The following is a 24124-nucleotide window of genomic DNA, read 5'->3' as shown; positions in this document are numbered from 1 at the left end:
CTTTTTTATCTTTTAGTACGATTTTGCTGGTGACCGCCGATCTCTCAGCCAAAACATGTACTACAATTACCCAGCCTCTCCCTCTCTACATGGTAAAATGGTATGTTCCAGTAATGCAGAGTGCCCTAACATTCACACTCAGTTTGGTTTGATTAGGACGCATGTTTGGCACAAGCACATTTGCAGGCATATGGCTTATTGCAAGTGCACGCATGTCAGTTGAGGTGGCTTTGCTGATGAAGCATGTCTAATTAGCAAGTGATATTGCATGTGTGTGTGTGTGTGTGTGTGTGTGTGTGTGTGTCTGTGGTTTTGTGTGTGTCATGTTAACTGTCTGTGGTATTGCTGCTTTGTTTGTCCTCTCTGTCCTCTCTTGTCCTCTGTCTTTTCTCTGCCATTGCCTGTCTCTCCCTGTTTCTGTTTGCTACCTTTGTCTCCTTCCATGTATCGGATTATGATCATGACATTGTGTGATTGTCTCTCCTGCTGTCCCTGACAGTAACTTTTGCTACCCATTTCACTCTTTCTGTCTCTGACTTATTCTGTCTCTAACTTTGTGTCCACCTGTGTCTCTGCCTCAAATTATGTTTATTTCTTGTTCTCTATATATGACTTTATCTATGTCTCAGTGTGCCTAACTCTGTATTTGTGTGTGTGTGTGTGTGTGTGTGTGTGTCTGGGGTGGGTTGTGCTGCGATGGCATTGCTCTGTGCTGCTTCTGGCTGCGACTGATTTGCGTCTCGGCTGCTGGTGTTGCTGTATATACCAGGAGGACATTTTAGACCTACAGCTCCAGAGGAACCTAGAGTACCTTGACCAGCAGGTAGGTGGCGCTTATCCCAGCACCGCAAATGCACAGTCTCACCCAGCGCTGCGGCACTGATCGCTGCTAACCTTCTGACTCACATGCAACGAACTGTAGATGCACCAGTATGACCAGTATGATTAAACTGGACTTTTAGGGTATGTTCACTGTGATCATGCACCGTGTTTCACTCCGTGTTTCACTCGCACTCAAGACATGTGTCGCAAAGTGTCATCGTCTTCTCTCAAACAGTAGCCCACCCCAGCCTTGTGTGGCTGGCTATTCAAAAAAAAATGTAAAAGTTTACCGAGTGAAAAAGTCTTGAAGAAAGAGGCATTCGTATAAGTGTGCAGAAAATTACTCTAAAGTTCCTCAAAATCTCTTTCTAGGATCATTTGTTGGATTTCATATTCTTTCGACTGTGAACCCATTGTAAAAACTGGCCCCAGATCAGACTAGTCATTGTAAGATATTCAAATAGTACTCGACAAATGACAGTCTGTTTGCTCCCAGGTAATGGAGGGAGATCACCTAATCGGCATGGTAACCAGAATGGTTGGGCGCTCCTCCCCCATGACAAAGCTATTACCGCAAGTAAGAGAGACTGGACAAGCTTAGAGAGGCAGGCTTCAGGTCACCCCCAGTGCCTTGGGCCCTGGGCGACATGTGTGCTCTCCCAGGGCTCCGTTTCGGCATCTCGTTAGGCCTGGCAGGCACAAATGTGCTGCCCTGTGCTGCTTTCGGTCGACCAGTAGGCAGTAGTGGAGCCTGCCTCTCTTCTCTTTGGTATAGTGGCATGTGGATGTTAGATAGTTTGGTGAGAAACACTTCTGTAGCGCCGTCTTAAGGTTGTGATTTGTTTCTCCCCGTTGCTCTCCCCAAGGCAGTCCTCAGAACCTCTTTTGTTTTCATACTGCTGAGATCCAGTTTTGCTTCCCGTATTTTGTGTATCGAGTTCTCCACTCGTACGTCCTGTGTTCCATTCTCCATATTGTGTGCATTGTGTATTCCATGGTCCCGTGCGTTTCATCTGCTTTATGTTTGTCACGTGTGATGTCCATTTCCTCTTCTACCCACTAGCACCAAGACCACAGACACACGTGTATTTTGTTTTGGCAATGGGGCTTATCATTTGCAGAGCATATGATAATGGCTTGTGGTGCTGCATGAAAATATCAATTGCATTATTTTCTGTATGTGTGATATATATATATTTATTTATTTATATATATTAATCCCACTTGGGTCTTCCTCTTTGCTTGTCATAGGTGCCTCCATACCATGATGTCTACAGGGACTTGCATCCCACACTGAAACTCAATGAGATTGAGACCAGTGTAAGTTCTGCTTCAAACCTACTCACAGTCATGAAGGCCGTGAACAAACACTGTCTGTGACCTTCAGATCATGGAAATGATAGAGGCTGTGTGTATTCTTCCCTTTTGGCATTATTTTATAAACACATAGGTTATTTTTGCTGGACCACTTAGTGCATTGACGTAGTGACCCTTATGACTCTGGTTCAGTCTGATGCCATCCTTACAAAAACAAACAAACAAGCACCCTCTGATTGATGTTGAGCTAGCGAACGGTATTATGTTGTATTATGTAACTCCTCCTATGTAACCTCTTGGTGTAATGCTAGCAAGCCCACGAATTAGGCTTTAAAAACCTATTTTATACATTCCCTCGTTCGATGGCAAGCTATTTGTCATATATTTAACGGTGGTAATACAGGTGGATACATTTTTGGGTCATATCACCATATAAAGCAATGATGGAAAATGCTAACTGTGTCACTTGGGGACTGTCAGGGCAATGTGTTTAGCAGTGAGCTGTCCACCGACAGGCCTACCGAATCTCCCCCCACACTTCATGTCATCCTTCAGAAAGCACCTTGTCCAGAATGTTCCCCCATGTGAAAGGAACTACCCTGGGGATTTTACAGACTTCATGTGACATGCTGTCAGCTAGTTAGCTAACTGCTGCTATCTGAATTCAATGTTGCCTCCAACCATACACAGATTAATTTCTGATCTTACTATAAGCATCGTTCATGCTTACAAAAGTTATATATCATAATGTGAGCTTTCCATTTTATAATCGACAAGAACATATCAACACTTTCAGAGTTATAACTTCTTAGTGGTGACTTAAAAATACTTTTTTTGAATTTAAAAATTGAGTTTTATTTTTAGTCAGTAAATATTCTAGCTGTGTAACATTGTTGTAAGATAATTAAGGCAATTAAGCACATGGGTTACTTCAGCCTGTGGAACTGTATCCATGACATCAGGCTGGACCAGCTTTCGGGGGGACCATCATGTTCACTTCACAAGCCTGAACCAAAAAAAAAAAAAAAAAACCAACAAAAAAAAAAGCAGACCTAGAAAAGATTGTTTTTTACTCACTGACAGACTGACCAAGTCCCATTGTTGAAATGCACGTCTAACAATTCAGTGTAGCTAATGTTAGCTAGCAAGAATACATATATCTCTGCTGCATATGTTCACACACTAGCTGAGAGCTGAGGCAGGTTAGCTCACATTGTGTTGCTCTGTGTGGGTGTGGACCCTCGCCTGAAAAATGATTTCAGTACTCTTTAAGTATTTGAAGGTGCGTGAGGATTCATTAGGGCATGATTGTAGCTACATACTGGCCATATTTATCCAAACCATTAGACCATTTACTTCCATTGCAGTCTATTAGTGACATTTCAATCTAGCTAACATCAAACAGCATTCCTGTTCTTGTAGAAACACCTACAAGATTCATCATTTCAAATGAATGAAGACCAAACTGGGGCTACAAGTTTTATTAGGGTTATGAACACATAGAAAAACTGTGGAATGCTTTAAAACAGATTGCCTTACCAATATTCCAAACAGTATACCAAATATACCAATATTACAAACAAGCACACGGCGACCTTAATAACTGCAACTTTGTCATTCCGCCTTTTTTATTTTTACTTTTATTGACCTATTTTTTTTTTCTGTGCCACGATTTCAAATAATAGAGGGGACATGTAAAAAAAGATTTAAAAATACACCATATATTTTTGTGTTTTTCTAAATTAAATCTGTGGTCTACATTTTCAAGCGCTAAGGAAAAGTCTTGTTTGCTTTATTAGGCAGGGTAACATGCAGTATTCCATAAAGCATGTTTAAACCACAGCTCTTCTGGGGCATTGCCCCAGAATGTAAACTGAACCTCAAGGACTTTTATTATTAAGGATACATCCATTGGACTCTTAATGAATGGCTGCCTTCCTGTCATTGAAATGCTGTTGACACTAGTGTGGGAAATGCCGTGCAGTTGATGGCGGTCCAGCAAAACAAGACTTAACTAGTGCTGTTTATTAATATTTTCCTGGTTTATACAAATTTGGGATTTTTTTTTTTTTTTTGTCCCTAAATGGTACACAACTTTTTTTCTCTTCGCACAGAAACTGCTGAATCGTTTGTGTGAGCAGAGCAGGCCTCTGAAGGAGCAGGAGGCTGTCGTCCATCGACTGCGCATGGACAAGGTAGGCCAAGTTCTCCTCCTCGCCTGCACACAGGATCCACGTGAACCCTTCGCGTAACCCGCCTTGCTACGTTCCTGTTGGTCCGCAGGATAACCTGGAGTCTGCGCTGGTGGCCACTCACCAGGAGATGGAGTTGTGCCATGCCCAGCCACTGGCCATGGACAAGCTGCAGCTGAAGAAGGAGAGCCTCCAGAACCAACTCATCAGCATCCGGGGGGAGCTCTCTCAGGCGTCCAGTGTAAGCCACTGCCCTGCGGTGCGGCCGTTTCTTCTGGAGAGCCACAGATCATTTTGGCTGTAGTGCTAAACAGTCCAGGAAATCATCACGCCTTTTGTGTCAGATCGGGCATGTTAATCAGAGGAAAGTGCATCGTCACTGTTGTGGTCTCTGAGAGCCCAGTTCTGAGAGAGCACGAGGTTAAAAAGCTAAAAAATTAGTGAGGATATACTTTGTGGCTGCGGCAACGGAGCCGTTTATGGTAGAAATGGGCTCCTAGCGAAGAAGTGTTTGCTGTTCATGGTATGTACACCAGTGTTTCTACAAGGTGTTACTGCCTGTACGCGACAGTGAAGCGTTTCCTGTTGAGGGCAAGAAGCCCTCTATGCGTAGTAGTGACACTGTGACATTGGCTGCAGGGAAGACACAGCTAGGTGTGAGGAGGGAAGGAAGTTGCGCCGGTTAACAAATGCTTGGAAATGAATGTTCAGGCGTCACGTGCGTTGCGGTCAGGGTGGAGAGCTTTCCGCAGTCAGGCCGTGCGTACTCAGTCTTAGCCCTGCCTTTCTCAGGCACTGACCACCTCCAGAATGGAGTCTGAAGCCCTGGAGGATGAAGTAAACGCTATTCACGGCGACCTGTGGGAGCAGCTGAATGCTGGAGGACAGGTGCGTGCGCTGACGTCTTCCTCCTCATCCACATCCTCAGCAGTTCACGTCGTTCTTCAGGATTCTCATTAAAGCCTAGTCATTTATTCAGGAGCACTTGCTCATATCATCTCTGCTAAATGGACTGCACATTAGTGAACTGCTTTTTGGAGTGATCTGACAGTTTAATTTCAATGACGGATGGCTTCCTGTAGCAGCTGTGGTATAACTGGCTTTTGGTGTAACGAGAACAATGGTTGCTGCAACAAAAGAGACGCCAGAAATGTTAAAAACATATCACACAGAGATGACACACTTAATTTACATGACACATTTGTTGGATCATTGAAAAAAGGCAGCTTTAGTTCTACATCCAATCAATTATTGATTAACATGTAAATCTGTGATTACTAATTCATGAGCACAAAAATTAATTTCCCAGTGACTCTTGACAGCACTTATGAATAATGCATATTTGCTGAATATATTGATGACATGGCTTAAATAAAAGGATTTTATATCCTGAGTAGCTAGTTAGTTATCAGTGTTAAAATGGTGTCACATCTGAGTAACGGTGTAGGCATTTGACGACTCATGTACAGTAAAATGTATACAGTAAAACAAGAAAGGCCATACAGTTTTTGAACAAGTGCTACTCAGCTCTCCCCCTCTCCCCTCCTCTTCTCTCCTCCCCTCTCCTCCCCTCTCCTCCCCCTCTCCTCTTCTCTCCTCTCCTCTCCCCCACTCCTCCCCTCTCTCCTCTCCTCTCCTCTCCTCCCCTCTCTCCTCTCCTCTTCTCTCCTCTCTTCTCCCCCCCTCCTCTCCTCCCCTCTCTCCTCCCCTCTCTCCTCTCCTCTTCTCTCCTCTCTTCTCCCTCCCTCCTCTCCTCCCCTCTCTCCTCCCCTCTCTCCTCTCCTCCTTTCACCCCTCCTCTCCTCCTCTCTCCTCTCCTCTCCTCTTCTCTCCTCTCTTCTCCCCCCCTCCTCTCCTCCCCTCTCTCCTCCCCTCTCTCCTCTCCTCCTTTCACCCCTCCTCTCCTCCCCTCCCCTCCCCTCTCCTCTCCTCTCTTCTCCCTCTCTCCTCTCCTCTCCTCCTCTCTCCTCTCCTCTCCTCTCCTATGCTCTATCCCCAGAACGAGATGGTCCACCGACACTTGCAGAAAGAGTTCTGGAGAGTTCAAGATGTGCTCGAGGGGCTGCACAAGACCAATCCGTCCCGGGGCACAGACACGGCTAAACACAGAGGTGAGATGGCTCCCATTCCTCTGTACCAGCCCCGTGTATGCCCATAGAACAGGACAGTCCTACCTGTGTCATACCGAATACCGCGTTACCACATCCAACAAAGCACATGAAAGGGCAGCACTGAAGAAACTACAAAACATGTAACAGAAATATGATGGTGTATCTGACTGTGTATTATTATTATTTTTTATTATGACTGTACATTTCTGAAGATAAGCCTCACACTGCTAAGTCCTGTGCCATAACATCAGGATAATTAAAGGCATGGTTTATAACCACGTGCCCAAACAACTAGTTCAATTATTTGAAGGGTAACCGTCTCACCAGGGTTTTAGGGTCCTTTGTTGTTGGGAGAAAGTAAAAACTTTAATATGAAATCCAAACGTAGCCATCTAGTAGTGGTTGCTTGGGTTGGCAGACCCGTGCGCTCCATGTGTTTGTGCTATATTACACTTTTTTTTTTTAAATTCAAGTGAATTATCAAGCATTTAACAGTATGTAAGCAGATTAGCTAAAGGTAAGTCATTTACCCAAAGATATTTGGGAAGCTTTTGTTTTTCTCCTCTCTGTGTTCAACTCTGGTTTTGTGTGGCCCAGCGAGCGCAGCGTCGGGCTCCTTCAGCACGAACAGTCCGGCGAGTCCTCTGAGCTCAGTGAGTCTGACCAGTCCCCTCGGCCAATTCTCTCCGGTACCTGGGGCGCAGACGTCGCCCACCAAACAACTGGCCACAGAGGTACATTACAGTGTGTCCCTGTGCAATACACTTCAACACAAAACACTGCTGTGCACATTATGAATGCAAAGTATCATGCTTGCAAAGAACCATATGGTAGTGCAGGTTTTAGGTAACAGAGTGCTATACAATTCTAAACATACAACGGGACTCTAGTCTGTATAACAGCACAGCTTACTACGGGTTCTCACTTTTTCTTCTTTTTGATGCTATACAATTCCAGCTGCCAGACATGATACAACGCCTCGATGTGTTAATTAAAAAATGTCTTTGAAACATGGACCCCAGTGCATGAAAATATTTGAATGTTTCAGGTTATATAGTCGTATTCATATACAAGTCGCATACAGGTACGTTGTACCAGCTGGGCCCCAAATGGAAGATAATTGATGATGCTTAAAACAAACCCCTGCTATAAAGACTCGAACAGCGTTTTTAAAAATCCCGTTCACCTTTGCAAGCACTTTTTGAAGAAGCTGATGAGCGGATGAAGGTCCATCTGTGAATGTTTAAAGTGAATGGCTGTTTAAAGTGCTTGGAAGCGGTCGCCTGTCTGCTCTATCGATATGCCCCGTCTTCTCGTTGGCCATGACCCTGGTTTTGTTGTAGCTCTAGACTCTCCCTCTCATGCTTGTCATCTTTGGGCTAGGTGTTTATAGGCAAACCTACCCTTGCATTGTTTTGATTTTTGTCTTTTCTGACTTAAAAGCAGCCCCCATTTGAAAGAATCTCAAGCAAACGGATTTGCACATTTCATTTTCTGACCAAGAATAGGTGTTCGTATGAACAAAGTTTCCATGATCCAGTCGTTGAGGGGAACATGACTGTCGAGTGAGCAACACTGGTGTTGGGCCCTCCTACCCTCACCAAAGTGCCACTGGCTGGCTGTAATTTGGTGGAAGTGCGAGGATCTTTACAGAAGTGTGGTATTGGTGGTTTTCTCTGTGTGCTAGCTAGTGCCCACCAAGCTAGGCACGTTTAAGGGCCCATGATTAGAGAAACAATCCCATTATCCTTTCTGCTGTTCGCCTGGTTCAGTCATGCCTCTTAATGCACAGCTCTCTCCTCCTCTCCTCCTGTCTTCATCTCCTCCACCCCTCCTCTCCTCCTTTCTTTCCCTGTCTGTCCTGAGCTGTTCTTCTGCTGAAACCCCTGCCTCACTCACCCTCCTGCACTCTCTCTTCTCTCTCTCTCTCTCTGACCCCTGCTTCCTGTTCCAGGACGTTGGTCCTCCCCGGCCTCCACTCCCCAAGTCCTACCAGCCCTTGGAGTTGTCCCCGCCCATGCTCCCTTCAGTCCCTCCCCTTCCCCACGACAGCAACTCCTGGCTCCGCCCCACGGATACCCCCCAGGACCACGGAGAGCCCCACAGCCGAAAGGTATCTCCAGACAAGGAAAGCATCTGAACAGCAAGACGCAGCCTCTGAGTCGTGAACAACCCCTAGATAGTTTTGTCCTTTGTCCCAATCACATCTCCAGGTCATCACCACCCACCCAGTGTCATTCCCATAACCCCGTCATCGCTGCACATAAGCGGCGTGACATTTCCCTCACACAGCCACTCATCTTCTTCATCTCATTGACTTTCCTTCTTCTATGATTGTCTCTTGCTCTGCTTGCTTCCTCTTGACATTGACATGCCCTGTCTCCTGGCTGATCATGTGACCATGGGTACAAAAACATTCATGTCATTAGGTTGTCAAAAAATCTCTCACTGGGGCGCAACATAGCAAAAGCTGTGTAGTGTATTTTTGTCCCCACCAACACTGCCACTATTATCAATGGCCTGACACTAGTTTATGTGTGTGAGAAGCTGCTCAGTGTTCTGTGTGTGTGTGTGTGTGTGTGTGCGTGTGTGTGTGTGTGTGTGTGTGTGAGAGAGAGAGAATCTGAACAGTGCTCTGTGTCTGTTATATGTATGTGTGTGTGTGTATATGTGTGTGTATGTGTGTGTATATATGTGTGTGTGTGTGTGTATATGTGTGTGTATATATATGTGTGTGTGTGTGTGTATGTGTGTGTGTGTGTGTGTATATGTGTGTGTGTGTATATGTGTGTGTGTGTGTGTATATGTGTGTGTGTGTGTATATATGTGTGTGTGTGTGTGTGTGTGTGTGTGTGTGTGTATATGTGTGTGTGCGTGTGTGTGTGTGTGTGCTCGCGCACGTGCGCTGGCTATTGTGTCTACTGGCACGTACCAGAGCTGCAGTGTCACTACGTTTTGATTTCTTACCCAGTGTACTTAGATGTTCCAGCGCTCACGTCATGCTCTTCACCTTACAGTACAGGTCTGGACCAGGCTGTGCACTGTGTTAGGATGTGGGCTGATTTAGTGTGGGCAGAAGATGAGGTGCAAGGAAGCTGGCAGGTTACGCTGCTGCCTTTTAGCGCTCTGCATTTACTCTGCTCTGCCTTTCAGCACAAATACAGCTTAGCTGGAGACAAAGCCGGCAATTATGACTCAGAGCAAGACAAACAAGGCAACCTGAACAAAGGTAGGCAAGCAGAGCCCTCCCGAGGCCAGGGCTAACAGCAGTCTCTGACAGCTTCAGTCGGCATTCTGAAATACGGCCATTTTTGTATAAAGCACATAGTTTCAGATACTTATGCCAGGAGACTAATTGAAATGGCAAAAATCAACATTAGCTGGCAACAGTCAACATTAGATTCCTATTTTTTTCTCGTGCAGTTGGTATTGTACCACCCAGGACCAAATCTCCCTCAGACGACAGCGATGGCCCGAGCAGGAGGAATGGGAAAGTAAGCAATGGCCACATCTCCAGGGTGAGTTGTCTCAGTCTGTCCACAGTCCATTATAACCACATCATTAATTTCATCACATAGTACCAATGTCCAGTCATGTGAAGTGATTCTGAAGTGATTTATTTATTTATTTTTTTATGTGTGATTGCGCAGGAGAGGCCAAAGAGTGCTGTATTCCCGGCCGAAGTGAAGTCGAAGATGAGCGTGGAAGAGCAGAACGAGAGGCTCCGTCGGAACCAGAGCAGCTCAGTAAGGGACAAGAGACGCAGTCTGAACCTGTCCAGCGGTCAACACCTGGACGGCTTCAAACCCACCGTCAACTACAGAGTGGTGAGACACCTCTACCCCGATGCCCAAAGCAGTTTATCACACAGGCAAGCAGGGAAAAGCCCTCTGATATCTCAGTAGGTTAGCCTACCAGAGTTCCCTGTTATTTTAGACCTGTCTATATCATGCCATTTCTGTCCGTTTCATTTCCTTGAAAATATGGTACCTGTAGTTCTGTTTGTTTAACTCCACCCCCGATTCAATTTTGGCTCCTCTTGATTGGCACTCTTGTTACCTAGGTGAGGCGGAGGATGACAGCTCACGAGGTGGACATAAAGGACCTTGAGGCGGCCGTAAGGGGTGAAGGGGTGGAGTCTCCCAGGGAAGAGATTGCCCGCCTACGACGGCAGGTGGAGCCTGACCAGTATGACATGGACATCGGAAAAGAGGTAGAGAGCATAACAGATTGGGTATAAATGTCTAGCTAATTGGTTAGAACTCGATGTTTTGTACGATTTTTACAAACCTTTTGCATATATGTGGGCAGGGAATATACTGAAGATTTCAAAGCAGCTGGTTCCCAGAGTTTGGAATCTTGGAGTGGAATAGTAGCTGGGTTTCCATGGAGCCTAATATTCCAGTTGTAAATAGTTTATAAGCCCAAAGCGTTTATAAGCCCAGTCAAATTTTAAGTTATAGTCCATTGTGGAAGGGTAGTTTAAACCATTTCATAAACCGATCCAAAGAAAAATTGTACATTATGAACGATTTAACCCGATTAACTCCTGGATGAATTCATACGCAAGCCCTCTGTCTTGAGGGAATGGTGCATGGTGATGTATGTTTCTCTTAATGGTGACTTCCACATTCAAATCCTTAAAGAACTCAACATTATTATTATACCATAGCCTATATTGAGAATGTTCGTATCCTCATGACTTCTTCTTTGGGCTTTATGTCAGATTAGGCACTATTTGGTGCACTACTGCCACCTACAGTATACAATCATCCAGTTCAGTCTGACTCTATGTGCCCATGCCACACAGTTGTTCCAATGAAATGCGTCAGCGCTTGTAAACACCGCTGTATTAGATCAAAGACTATGTAAACAGTTGACCTGACATCCTCAATCAGAATGATCAGTCAGAATGCCAAAAAGTGTGCGTATAAATGCAGCCAGTGTTTCCCAAACCTGTTGCTAGGGGGAGTGAAGCATGCCTCAATTTGACTTTCTAACTCACCTGATTCACCTCAGCATCTCATTAGCAGAGTGCTTGAATGGTTAAACTGACCGTCAGATCAGAGACACACATAAAATTGCCCAGCCGAGATCAGATTCACACCAAATACAAAGTTTTAGTACATTCTCCAGGAGCGTTATTTCTGTCCCTCTTTCGATCAGCTCTCGCCCCCGGACAAAGTGCTTATTCCGGAGCGGTATCTGGACATGGAGCCGAACACACCGCTCAGCCCAGAGGAGGAGCAAGAGAAGCAGAAGAAAGTAGAGAGAATAAAGACGCTGATCGCCAAGTCAAAGTATGCCACTATGCCTCAGCCTCAGACACCAAGCACTTTGTGTAGCGGAGATTACCGCTCATGGGTTTTCCTGCAAACCGGACCCACTGTAGATTATGACCTAGGCTAGGTGCAGGTAATCTGTCTGAAATAAGTGAACAAAACATTTATGTTCAGGGTTGCTGTGTTATTTTGAGCAGCGGAACCTGCACTCCGAGCTTTAGGCTGCGTCTTGTTGGCCGTGTTACGTGATTTTGGGAGAGAAAATACGATCCCACTGGCTGCGCAGACAGAGCCAGGGCCCCTCCCGCTCCCCCGGGCTGAGCCGCTCCGTCCTCTGTCTGTCCCAGCATGCAGAACGTGGTGCCCGCACTGGACAGACCCGCGCTGGCTGTGGTCAACCCTGAGCAGCAGTTGCAGGAGCAGGAGAAACGAATCGAGATCTCCTGCGCCCTGGCGGCCGAGGCCTCCCGCCGCAGCCGTCTGCTCTCCGGTGAGGAAGGTTGCCGCCCCCAGGAGCCCGGGCAAGCTGTCGCACCCGCTGTCTGACCCTGCTTCGACCTCTGACCTACGCACAACCCATCCCTTCTCCAATCACCGACCCCGTCAGCTCGTACTCTCTCTCTCTCTCTCTCGCTGTCTTGAATCCACACCTCAGAGCTAAGGTTGCACCCTCCATAGTGACAGAGCAGAACTTATATTAAGTTGTTGAAACGTTAGTATAAAATAATGCAAATGAAAAAAATATATAGACTATACTGGCTTGAAGCTAACTTGTTCAGGTATTTAGGTTTATAGTAAAATGGAAAAGATGGAAAATGATACGGATAGAATTAATGGAGACCCATTAGCCCCACTATCCTAAACATTCTTTAACCTATTTGTACATATTGTGGAAATATTTACCACAATATTTGCTACATTCTTGAGTAACCTCTGCTCTGAAGTGTTGCGTTTACTTCCATATGAAATAGGAAATTTGCTGCCAAACAGAGGTTAATGTTAATTAAGGGAAAGTGGATTTTCTTAAACCATGGCTCATATATGAGACATATATACGCCGATCATGCAAGATCACCCAAAAACAAAGAAAGACATGCAGAGAAGCACCTCTCAGTCTGACGCCTTAGAGCACTGCTTTTGGGTTTGTTTTAGGCAAATTGGATTACATTTCATTTTGCTCTGTGCAACCCTAACAAAGGTAGACCAGCTGTTTTATTAACCGAAACTAAGGAAAAACACAGAAATCATTTTCTGAAACACTCAGGATTATGAGTTTCATTTCTTGAAGTGTTTCATCTAGCTTGTGGTCCAGTGAGAATAGCTTTGTTTTTCCCTCTTGGGTCCACAACACTTTATTCTTAGTTACACATAAAAAAATTATGTCCATTTTTTTTGTTTTTGTTTTTTTGCATTTTCCTTCCTGCCATTCCACTGCATTGCAGCCCAAACGGCCCCCAGTTTCCCCGACTCCCCAACCAACCTGGCCCCTCCCCCTTCTGCTGACTTCTCTGACTCCTCCCACATCATGAAGGTGTGAAAGTGTGAAGGTGAGTTCTGCCCACCACACAAAGGACCCTCCCCTTTTCTCCCCTCCCCCCTAAAGTATGCTTTTTGTGGTCTTGCTTTCCTCTTGCTGCTTTTCACGTCCCATTGACCCTGCTTCTCACAAACTTTGTAATTAGCAACTTATACCAACAGCAAAACAAAAAAGAAAAGGAATCCCAGTATTTCTGTTCCACTTTGGAAACTGAATCAGTGCAGTGGCGTTCCTCGTGTCTGAGCACGAGTTGAATGAGATGAGATTAAACACGGCCATGTGAAAAGGACCAGATCGAAAGGCTTGCATCTGATTCCTCCAGCTCCATTTCAAATCTCTGCTGTAGGTTCTAATAATTAGCCAGTGTGTCTAAACATTAACCCGTGGAAGTCCAGAGGTCTCTTTCTTAAAAAGTCTGCCCGAGAGCCGCACTGATGTGCACAGCGCTAAAGTTTTCAGTGTATCCCACTCCCCCGCGGACATGCCACACAGACGCGCGGGAGAGCCGTCAGGGGTCTTGAGGATTAAGTGTCTCGGGCTCCAGCACCAGTCACTTACAGGCCTGCACGCTCAGTGAACACCATACTTGTCACTTACACAAAATCCTTTTACGTGACTAAAATCACGTGGAAAGTCAGATGACTTCCGTTGTGTTTCTGATTTATGAGACGCTGCAAGCGCATAAAACATGATACACTGCTTACAATTGTGGATCAAAATAAACCAATAGATAACTTTGATGGATATTATGGTCTTGTGAATGTAACAGTGTGGTTCAGAATATTTGAAACTCTCATTGTTCACTCCTTCACAGTGAATAACTGTAAATATGTAAATAAATATGTAAATAAACTTGCTTTTGAGGAATGTAATGAAAAATGTGTTTATGAGGTACTGCTGTCTCTCAGTTGTCCAGTGCCTTGTTGTGCTGTGTTGTTGTTGTTGTTGTTGTTGTTGTTGTTGTTGTTGCTGTTGCTGTTGTACAAAGCCAATTCCTGGCCATGTGGTGGAGCGATTTCTCACTTTTCTTTTCTTCTTTTGTTCTCTTAACCATTTTCAGCTCAAACACTGGCTGCTGTCAAGATCGATCACGAACCCTTCTGAGCGCCAACATGGAGACATAACCGTGAAATAATGATGCCCGAAAACCGATCATCTCCCACAGCCAGTGCATTTACTTCAGCAACAACAGAGGGCGGAATACGGTGATTGGAGGCTAGGGACATGCGGAAGTGACAATCCCAGAGATGCAGTTCGGACATCCCTCTGAGGTAAAGCAGCCCCTCGCCTGGCCGCCCTGTCACACTGCACTCACGTATTCCTCTCTCTACTGAGCCTCTGCTGATGGCTCTTAACCTACAGCATGACTGCACAATGTAAACAACTAACGAGGCCGATTTGAACCCCCCCCACCCCCGAGAGGGCGAGCAGCCCCCAAAAGGAAGCTACAAAACTAGCCAGAGAGTGGGACTTGTTTACACCAACCGTATCTACTATTTGTCATATAAAAGTGACTGAGGTAAATGTTACGGTAACACTGAAAATGTTACAGTAACACCAAAAAAAAAAGGGCTGGGATCAGCGGATCAGACGGCAAACCGCAGAAGTGGCATCAGAGACACAAGTACGTCGTTAGCGGATCAGCGACACAGGAACTGAAGGGGAGACGGTCGCGACACCCGCTGTGTCACAGTGGGGAAAAATACGTCGGCCCCAGACTGCAGGGGAAAAGGAAGATAGTTATGACACAGCAGGTAGCAGGACCAGATGGGAATTGGCAGCACTGGAGCGAAGGCTTCGGGAAGTCGACCAGCTCAGCACATCAGCATGTCAGAACCAGCCTGGCACCTGGACGCGTTTCGAGAGGCAACCGCTCGCCCTCGTGATCGTCCGTTGCTCAGTGAGAGACATCCCGTTGAAGGATGCACGCGTGGAGACGCCCGTCCACGCACCGGGGTGAGGAGACGGGTTAGGAGGCTCGGACGAAGGAGCCAGACCTCCCTCCTCCCCTATACCCTCCTCCCATTCACCTGCCTGTCAGAGGAGATCAAGCCCAGCTCAAGACAGACTCACTGTGACTCCTGAACTCCTCTTTCTCCAGTGCCCTTCACTCCTCATTCTTATAGGGCTTACTGGGAACTGGGTATCCCAATCTCGGACTGTCTGGTACCTCCTAGCATTGTTAGCACCACAGTGTCTCGACCGGTTTGGTCAAGAAACACAGCAAATATACGTAGATATATCTATACAAAATACATATATATTGATTTGATGTGTAAACAAAGCCATGTGGGCCTTCATACTGCTTTTACTGCTAGGATTTTATTTAGTGAAAATTGTACCTAAAATGTGTGTGTGTGTGTGTGTGTGTGCGCGTGCACGTACGTGTGTGTGTGTGTGTGTGTGTGTGTGTGTGTGTGTGTGTGTGTGTATGTGTATGTGTATGTGTGTGTGTGTCTAATAGGAATATAATTAATATTACCTAGTAGGCTATAGAGTGAAAGGTGAAAAAAAGTGCCCTTAGAACTGTAAGTGTGCTAGTTGAAAACGTGTGTGTTATGGGATGAGGTACAGAGGGGGTGAAACCCAGCCTGTATTATGATAAAATGAGATGATGTAGCCCATAGACCCCATGTGAATACAGTGCCCAGTAGAGTAACTCTGTGCCAGTGGGTATTTCATTTGGCCATGTTTTCATGCTTAGGCAAAATGTGTTGTGTAAATATTTGATGCAGAACTAAATGAAATGAGTATTTTTCTATTACTGATGAATACCTTTGACCTGTGTAATCAAACAGCTTAATTATAGTGTATTAGAAAGTAATGCATAATTTGCCAAAACATACAAATCTCCTATTTTCTACTGATTCAGCATTTTGGCTCTGTCATTCATACCCCCTCACTGAAACCTGACATTTTTCAGCCAAGCTGTTAGAACATCTTGTGCTTTTCCAGAATTTTTGCTGTTTTTATAAAGTAAGAAAAATTCATTTATCACCAGTGTAGCTTTAAACTGTGACATGTGTATAGTACTCTGGTTTTATGGAGATATGTTTCAGAATGGTATGCTTCTCTCTCTCTCTCTCCCTCACACACACACACACACCCCATCACCTTTGGCAAAATGAGGTAACAGAAGCACGCAAATGTATCTGAAACAGAAACAAACAGATTAATATCCTGGAATGGGTTTGTTGGATCCATAAAGGCAAGACAGTCCCTGACGAATGGGGGTGGTCTTGGGGTAAGGGAGTTATATTTTTTATTGTTTTAAAGAAAGGGACTAATGAGGTCACCAAAATGCAGAACATATTTTTCTAAACGCATGGATATTTGATGAACAAGATAACTTCTGATTGATAAAATCTCTAACAGAATTAAGAGTGCTTTGCATTTTTCACAGCATGTGGAGAATACATTTAGAATGTCTTTATTTTGGTACTCTGAAGCATTGTTTAGAAAGGCCCCGGTTAAGGATCATTTTAAATTAAAACATTTTTTTGGATGAGTCATGACAGAGGAGTCTAATAATTGGTTTAAAAATGTAGCATATAAGGCTAACAAGGATTAAACCCTGGTCTCTGTACATATTTTCAACCAAATTAAATCTTCATATTAACAGATACTGTTGCTACTTTGAAAAACAAAATACTGAAAAAAAGCTTGAACTATGCAAATCAAAACTGTCAATATGCTTGCTTTAGGAATTTCCTCATGCAATAAAGTGAATGTATTCAAAGCTGTTTTTGTGATCTGATCTATGTAGCCTACACAAATAATGGGTTAGTTCATTTTTATATTATGATGTTGTGTTATAGTGAATATTAATTTAAAAATGATATTTTAATAAATAATAATACACTGCCTGGCCAAAAAAAAAAAGGTCACATGCTAACATTTCATTGGACTGCCTTTAGCTTTGATTACGGCACGCATTCGCTGTGGAATCATTTCCACAAGATTCTGCAATGTCACAACATTTATTTCTGTCCAGAGTTGCATTAATTTTTACCCAAGATCTTGTATTGATGATGGGAGATTTGGACCACTGCGCAAAGTCTTCTCCAGCACATCCCAAAGATTCTCAATGGGGTTCTGGTTTGGACTCTGTGGTGGCCAATCCATGTGTGAAAATGATGTCTCATGCTCCCTGAACCACTCTTTCACAATTTGAGCCTGATGAATCCTGGCATTGTCATCTTGGAATATGCCCGTGCCATCAGGGAAGAAAAAATCCATTGATGGAATAACCTGGTTGTTCAGCATATTCAGGTAGTCAGCTGACCTCATTCTTTGGCCACATAACGTTGCTGAATCTAGACCTGACCAACTGCAGCAACCCCAGATCATAGCACTGCCCTCACAGACTTGTACGGTAGGCACTAGGCATGATGGTGCATCATGATGGTGCTTCAGCTGCCTCTCTTCTTACCCTGATGCGCCCATCACTCTGGAACAGGGTAAACCTGGACTCATCAGACCACATGACCTTCTTCCATTGCTCCAGAGTCCAATCTTTATGCTCCCTAGCAAATTGAAGCTGTTTTTGCCAGTTAGCCTCACTGACAAGTGGTTTTCTTAAGGCTACACAGCTGTTTAGTCCCAATCCCTTGAGTTCCCTTCGCATTGTACGTGTGGAAATGCTCTTACTTTCACTATTAAACATATCCCTGAGTTCTACTGTTGTTTTTCTACGATTTGATTTCACCACACATTTAAGTGATCGCTGATCACGATCATTCAAGATTTTTTTCCAACCACATTCCTTCCTCAAAGATGATGTTTCCCCACTGTCCTTCCACTTTTTTAATAATGCGTTGGACAGTTCTTAACCCGATTTTAGTAGTTTCAGCAATCTCCTTAGATGTTTTCTGTGCTTGATGCATGTCAATAATTTGACCCTTCTGAAACAGATTAACATCTTTTCCACGACCAGAGGATGAGTTTTTCAACATGGTTTTTTAATATATGAGAAGCTACTCACTGCATCATTTAGGGTTAAATAACTTGTTGCCAGCTGAAACATTATCACCAATGCAGTAATTATCCAATGGGAGGCTCTTACCTATTTGCTTAGTTAAATCCAGGTGGTGACCTTTTTTTTGCCAGGCAGTGTATGTCCTTTAGTTCTGGTTTACACAAAAGAAAGTTGATTGGTGACAGCAGTTACATCTGCTTCATATTGCTTTGTCTATAAAGCATTTCCATCCATGTTTTTTACAGTGCTGTTTCTATTTCAGGCATCTATTTTAATATAAATACGCTAGCCGGCTTCAAGAATGGCCTAAAAACTGGATTAGAGTTGGGCATCTCTGGTCTAAGATGTTTTAATACTGCAAGATATTTAGGACTACACTAGAGGGCGCTGTTTGACATCCTGAGTTTTGGGTTCTTTATGACTCATCTACAGTACGAATTACGACCATACGCTACCAATGAACTGTGGTCTAAACAAATTACCCTAATATTAAAGCTTTAACAACTGTCTGAATAATCATACACATGTTTTTGCTGAGCGCTTCAATAGTTTTCAAAAATATTGGTAGTTTGCACACAATTTTATCTTATCAGATTGCTTTGTTTAGCTATTATACATGATCTTCTACCGTCAATGTCCATCAGGTTCAACAAAGTTCTTTCTATATTTTAAAACTTAATAAGCTAACTACTTCACCCTTGGTATCACCTGCTATAATAAATGTTAATAAAAAATGAGCGACTAGACATTTTGTCTCACCTATAGCTTTACGATGGCCAGCTTTCATTTGCTTCTGTTCTTGAACTGAATCGCCCTCTTGTGGACGAAGCTGCGAACTGTTAGCCATTAGATCCTGATTTTTTTTCTCATATCATCCTGGAAGAGGAAGCGGGGGGGGGGGGGGGGGGGGGATGTTGCACCTCATGACAGCTAGAATGCAAAATAATAATAATAATAATAATAATAATAATAATAATAATAAATAAATACAATGTGAGGGAGAAATCAATTGCAGGGGAACTTTGACTCCCGTACAATAATAAAAAAAAAGTTACCCTTCAGGGCTTCCGTACTTTTTGTATTAGTGCAAATATGACCATTTTAACTTTCAGTTTTGGAGAGTATTTGGTTGGTTCATTTATCAAAGGGTTTGGAAGCTGAGGACATGACCGTGCAATACAACTGAAAGCAGAATGAATCTCAAGGTTCCACGCACATTTTCTGATTTCCTTGCTTACCTCAGTTGGGTTGATATTCAAGCCTCATATTTTTGACTGGGTTGGAGAAAGAATTTTACGTCCATCACATTTCACACGCAGTTTCATAGACAAAGTGATCGTAATGGTTTTACTATATATTGCATATGGGGACCGGAATATAGAACCAGGACAGCTCCCTGCCGACCTGGTCCAGCACATCAAATCACCCTGGCTGTACACATCCCTGGGATGCTCTGTCCTTGTCCATTAAGAGCTGTGAACTACGCTGAGAAACGCAGCCGTTCCCATGAAAAGCCAAAGGAGATGAACCATATTTGGAATGCCTGTTTTCAACCACAGATTGGGAGTAATAAAAGTTCTGAGTTTTACACAAACAAAAAATGATCCACTTTGCCTTTTCATTAGCTATGTTAAAATATGCATACATTTTTATTGGCCATGTGGCGAATCCGTATGTTTGCGTGCCATCTATTCCACAGGCCTGGTTAATGTTTACTACACAGGATCAGATATCAGGTTCAAAGGTCAGGCTTACGTGAGCGGGTCAGCAGGCAATTAGGAGCTGAAGAGGCGAGCAGCTTGAGCCAATAATCGAATGAAGAGCAGACAACATCATGGTGGTGATCACAGAGTTTCAGAGTGAGTCTCTTCCACTGACTTCATGACTTTGCTGCAGTGCAGGTAGCGTGATCATGTAGAGTGAGTTTCCAGTGTCCTCGAGCTACCCTCACCTTTGGGAGTAGTCGTGGTAAAGGTGATTTCTCAGTGACCAAGGTTAAACATTCCAACCGGTTCAAATGAGGGATTATTTCGCCTTCATTGTATAAGTAATATTCAGCCTTTCTTATTGTAACAAATGTGTTATGACAATTAATCAGGGCATTAGGAGGTAGTTAGACGCATTTATCTAAGTGACTTTAGCATCGTTCTAAATAATGCAGAACACTGCACAGTTACTTCCGGTTTAAGATGTAGGCTTTCAGTGTCGTCCTCTTTTTGAGTACTTTTGCCAGTATTGTTCACTATACTGTGAAATGTCTTCAGTAGTTTTTTCGTTGTTGTGTCCTAATGAAACTATAGAAATCGGTGTGGGTTTATCAGGATTTGGTGTATTCTTTCTACTCTTTGGAGTGCTGCTGTACTTTGACTCTGTCTTGCTGGCGTTTGGTAACGTAAGTCTATTTGATCTGAAGCTTCCTCCTCCTCAACACTCCTCCTCTGTGTGCTGTTTCAAGCATGACCAAAGCTGAATTTCCTTTGCTTTGGTTCAGCCTAACAGGCTCTGTTGAAGATGGAATGATCATTTTACATTTTACATTTTACTTTAGACATTTAACAAATTAGCATCTGGATGTGAACATGTGGTTGTCTTCATTATAACAATTAATCAAAAAGTTAAACAATGCAAATAGCTTCTTCTTCATGAAGTCATTGCCACAAAAACAAATGATCATGCTTTTTTCTTTCAATGATCTTCCATCTCTCTCAGATCCTGTTCCTGGCTGGTCTGGCCTTCATCATCGGCCTAAGAAGAACTGCACACTTCTTATTCCAGAGACAGAAACTCAGAGGTTCCACCTTTTTCTTGGGGGGCGTGGCTTTGGTGCTGCTACGATGGCCACGTATGGGCATGTTAGCAGAAACCTATGGGTTCGTGCTTCTGTTTAAGTGAGTAAACTTCATTACCCAGGTGACTTTGCCTAAGAAACAAAGTGTCTTATTCTTATGTTCAACATATCAGCAGCACTTCTCAAAGCGTGGCCTTAATGACAGATGCAATTATCATATGATAGTATATTACAGAAAGGCAACTGCAGTACACTGTAGTACATTCTCGGGAAAGATTGCTTGAAAAATGCAGACAAGAAACTCTTAAGTCTACATTTACATTTTCTGCCAGAGTAAACCTTTTTCATGGAAGATTTCCAGTAATCAGGGTGCCTATGGCGCAGTTTATCAGTGTTACTGGTAGCTCGGTGGTTAAGGTGCTCAACTTGTAATTGGAAGGTTGCCAGTTTGAGCACTGCTGTTGCCTCGTTGCCACTGTTGGGCCTCTGGGCAGGGCCCTTAAGCTTCAATTGCTCAATATGTATTCAGTCATAATTGTCAGTCACCTTGGATAAAAGTGTCAGCCAAATCCTGTAAATGTAGCTGGTTCACCAGCCATTACAGACAGGTAAAGTTGCCAAAGGAACACTAAGTAAAGGCTTCTTTACAAGCAAAGGACTGGTGCAATCCTCTACACAATGACCTATGTTTGAATGAACACTGGGCTACAATAGCCCAGTTTTATGAGTTTTAGTTTTATGAGCAAGAATAGTTTCACTTCCACCCGTGCCATTTCTTAGGTGTTGTTCGTTAGCGTGAATATGAGTCGTTGGTGCGGTGAAGTTTCCTTTATGATGAATTGTGGTCACTATTCTTTACTATTCTAGATCGTTCTTCCCAGTGGCCTTTGGTTTCCTTGGGACAGTCTTAAACATGCCTTTCCTCACTACAGTAAGTGGAACATGAATCGGTTCTTTTCAGCAGCAGCACAGCACAGGCACATGGCTGACAGAGCTCTTCCTTCTCAGTTGTTCAGTTTGTCCAGAAGCAGCTCCTCAATGGTATGAAAGCTCTCAGAAAGGATGAGGCGATGGACAACAGGGCATCAAAGAGGCTGCAAAAACACGTATACTACAGGGTCTGGTGACTTTTGCAGGGTCTGGTGGATTTGAGGAAACACATCTACCAAACCCACAGAGTCTCCCAAACTTACACATCTACCAGACCCACACATCTACCAAACCCATAGAGACTACCAAACTTACACATCCACCAAACCCATAAATCTATTACACCCTCACATCTACCACATCCATATAGACCCATACAGTCTACCAAACCCACCTAGTTACCAAACCCACAGATCTATCACACCCACACAGTCTACCAAATCCATACAGTCTTCCAAACTTACACATCGACCAAACCTGTACAGTCTACCAAACCTACACAGCTACCACACCCATGCAGTCTACCAAACCTGTACAATCTACCAAACCTACACAGCTACCACACCCACACATCTACCAAACCTGTCCAGTCTAGCAAACCTACACAGCTACCACACCCATGCAGTCTACCAAACCTGTACAATCTACCAAACCTACACAGCTACCACACCCACACATCTACCAAACCTGTCCAGTCTAGCAAACCTACACAGCTACCACACCCACACAGTCTACCAAACCTGTACAATCTACCAAACCTACACAGCTACCACACCCACGCAGTCTACCAAACCTGTACAATCTACCAAACCTACACAGCTACCACACCCACACATCTACCAAACCTGTCCAGTCTACCAAACCTACACAGCTACCACATCCATACAGACCAAAACCCATACAGTCTACCAAATCCACCCACCTTCCAACCTGCAAATCTACCAAATCCACACATCTACCAAACCAATACAGTTTAACAAACCCACAAAGTCTTGTTTGATTTTAAAAAAGTTTGTTTGATTTTATTTTAGTCTGTGAGGTTTTTTTTCTCTCTGTATTTCTGTATTGGACGTACTGTATTGTAAAGATTTGTCTTTTTCCTTTTTTAATAAACCTAGTGGTATTTAAAAATGAGATCCTTCACATTTTTATGAGTTAGAATAATGAAAAGGATTCATATGCTGCAATAAAATTGTACTTTAAAATAAGGAGCTTAAAAATAATTAACTGAGGATGAAACCAAAAAGTAATTTTCTTTGTGCCGACTCTTTTGTGATTCCATTCATGTCATCATCTCCTTCTCATAATGTATTGTACATGGTTTCTAAACCTCGGCCCTCTCTCTAGTGCTCTGCCTACATTTTAAAAGAACATTTGTTCACATTCTTATGTGACCCCTCTGTTCCTGTTCTCTTTAGATGGTCAAAATAGAACCTAATTTAAGTGCATTTTATTACTGAGTTGTATTGGGAGTAGATGACAAATTTCATATAGGTGTTTTTATGATTATGTAGTCTTTCTGATGATTGGCTGGCTGGTGGGTACTCAGAGATGGGGTCGGATCAGAAGGGAGAGACAGAAGCTAGGCTACTGAGGCTCCGCTATGGCCTGCTGGGATGCTCATGACGCAGGACATTTCAGAGTATAAAAGGAAGCCGAAGAGAAAGAGTGGATGAGAGAGAGATCTTCCTAACACCCAAAGACCAGGAAAGATTCAAACAGGTACGTTTCTTACTGTTCAAACTTGCATGGATCCATGGATTTGCAGTGTGCATATGAGCTATCTAACCACAGAACATTTTTGATCAGTCAAAGGTCAGCTCCAACTGGTTTGTGTTATACGATCGCTGATTTGATCATTTGTATGTAGTGATCTTTTGGGACACAGATTGGTTTTAACACTGTGTGAGGGGTTGGCGAAGTGAGCCTGGTGAAAACATTCCCAGAGAAGAATGCAGTTTGCTTGCCATGACTGGGAAAAGGAAAACTCAGTTTATCTATAAACAAATATTAGTCAAGGGCTTTTTACTTGGTATTTGTTGCATTTTGAGATGTTCAACAGTTTCAGGCTTCAGTCAAAATGAAGGTTCATGAGTTTAAATGGGTCTGCAGGGACTGCTTCTTCTTTTTTTTAAGTTGATTTTTAGACAAAAAAATAGAACCTAGA

General features: G+C 43.6%; 3 protein-coding genes across 16 annotated transcripts in view; all 3 read left to right on the top strand.

Annotated features, from left to right (window-relative positions):
- plekha6 (pleckstrin homology domain containing, family A member 6) overlaps window positions 1-17000 on the top strand; it is an 80030-nt gene extending 63030 nt beyond the window's left edge. For 7 of the 14 annotated variants that reach the window (XM_027028544.2, XM_035520286.1, XM_027028541.2 and 4 more), the window contains 18 exons: window positions 17-100; window positions 770-823; window positions 1319-1399; window positions 2074-2142; window positions 4254-4334; window positions 4423-4572; window positions 5124-5219; window positions 6331-6442; window positions 7040-7176; window positions 8397-8555; window positions 9596-9671; window positions 9866-9960; window positions 10093-10269; window positions 10506-10655; window positions 11609-11742; window positions 12072-12214; window positions 13167-13271; window positions 14322-17000. In XM_027028544.2, the coding sequence (XP_026884345.2) occupies window positions 17-100; window positions 770-823; window positions 1319-1399; window positions 2074-2142; window positions 4254-4334; window positions 4423-4572; window positions 5124-5219; window positions 6331-6442; window positions 7040-7176; window positions 8397-8555; window positions 9596-9671; window positions 9866-9960; window positions 10093-10269; window positions 10506-10655; window positions 11609-11742; window positions 12072-12214; window positions 13167-13261 (1893 nt within the window). In that variant the 3' untranslated portion in view covers window positions 13262-13271; window positions 14322-17000. The remainder of the gene's footprint in view (window positions 1-16; window positions 101-769; window positions 824-1318; window positions 1400-2073; window positions 2143-4253; window positions 4335-4422; window positions 4573-5123; window positions 5220-6330; window positions 6443-7039; window positions 7177-8396; window positions 8556-9595; window positions 9672-9865; window positions 9961-10092; window positions 10270-10505; window positions 10656-11608; window positions 11743-12071; window positions 12215-13166; window positions 13272-14321) is intronic. The other 7 variants (XM_027028550.2, XM_027028542.2, XM_027028540.2 and 4 more) reach the window with 6 other exon arrangements.
- A 3069-nt stretch (window positions 17001-20069) lies between these two features.
- golt1a (golgi transport 1A) lies at window positions 20070-22110 on the top strand. Its single transcript, XM_027028561.2, has 5 exons — window positions 20070-20098; window positions 20540-20631; window positions 20949-21127; window positions 21895-21958; window positions 22036-22110. The coding sequence occupies exons 1-5, from the start codon at window positions 20074-20076 to the stop codon at window positions 22072-22074; spliced, it is 399 nt and encodes a 132-aa protein (XP_026884362.1). The 5' UTR covers window positions 20070-20073; the 3' UTR covers window positions 22075-22110.
- A 1509-nt stretch (window positions 22111-23619) lies between these two features.
- kiss1 (KiSS-1 metastasis suppressor) overlaps window positions 23620-24124 on the top strand; it is a 3504-nt gene continuing 2999 nt past the window's right edge. The window contains exon 1 of the mRNA XM_035520533.1: window positions 23620-23679. The gene's annotated coding sequence lies outside the window, so the exon portion shown is untranslated. The remainder of the gene's footprint in view (window positions 23680-24124) is intronic.

The sequence above is a fragment of the Electrophorus electricus genome, chromosome 20 (assembly GCF_013358815.1).
Source record: "Electrophorus electricus isolate fEleEle1 chromosome 20, fEleEle1.pri, whole genome shotgun sequence".
Classification (NCBI taxonomy): Eukaryota; Metazoa; Chordata; class Actinopteri; order Gymnotiformes; family Gymnotidae; genus Electrophorus; species Electrophorus electricus.
The sequence above is the reverse complement of the archived record's forward strand: the minus strand, read 5'-3'. Positions and strand labels throughout refer to the sequence as shown.

What these genes read in the sequence shown, in the direction of transcription:
- golt1a (XM_027028561.2), top strand. Translation starts at nt 20,074, where the DNA reads ATGGTGGTGATCACAGAGTTTCAGA. An exon ending in TCTTGCTGGCGTTTGGTAAC is followed by an intron (nt 20,632 to 20,948) that starts GTAAGTCTATTT and finishes CATCTCTCTCAG; the next exon opens with ATCCTGTTCCTGGCTGGTCT. An exon ending in ACATGCCTTTCCTCACTACA is followed by an intron (nt 21,959 to 22,035) that starts GTAAGTGGAACA and finishes CTTCCTTCTCAG; the next exon opens with TTGTTCAGTTTGTCCAGAAG.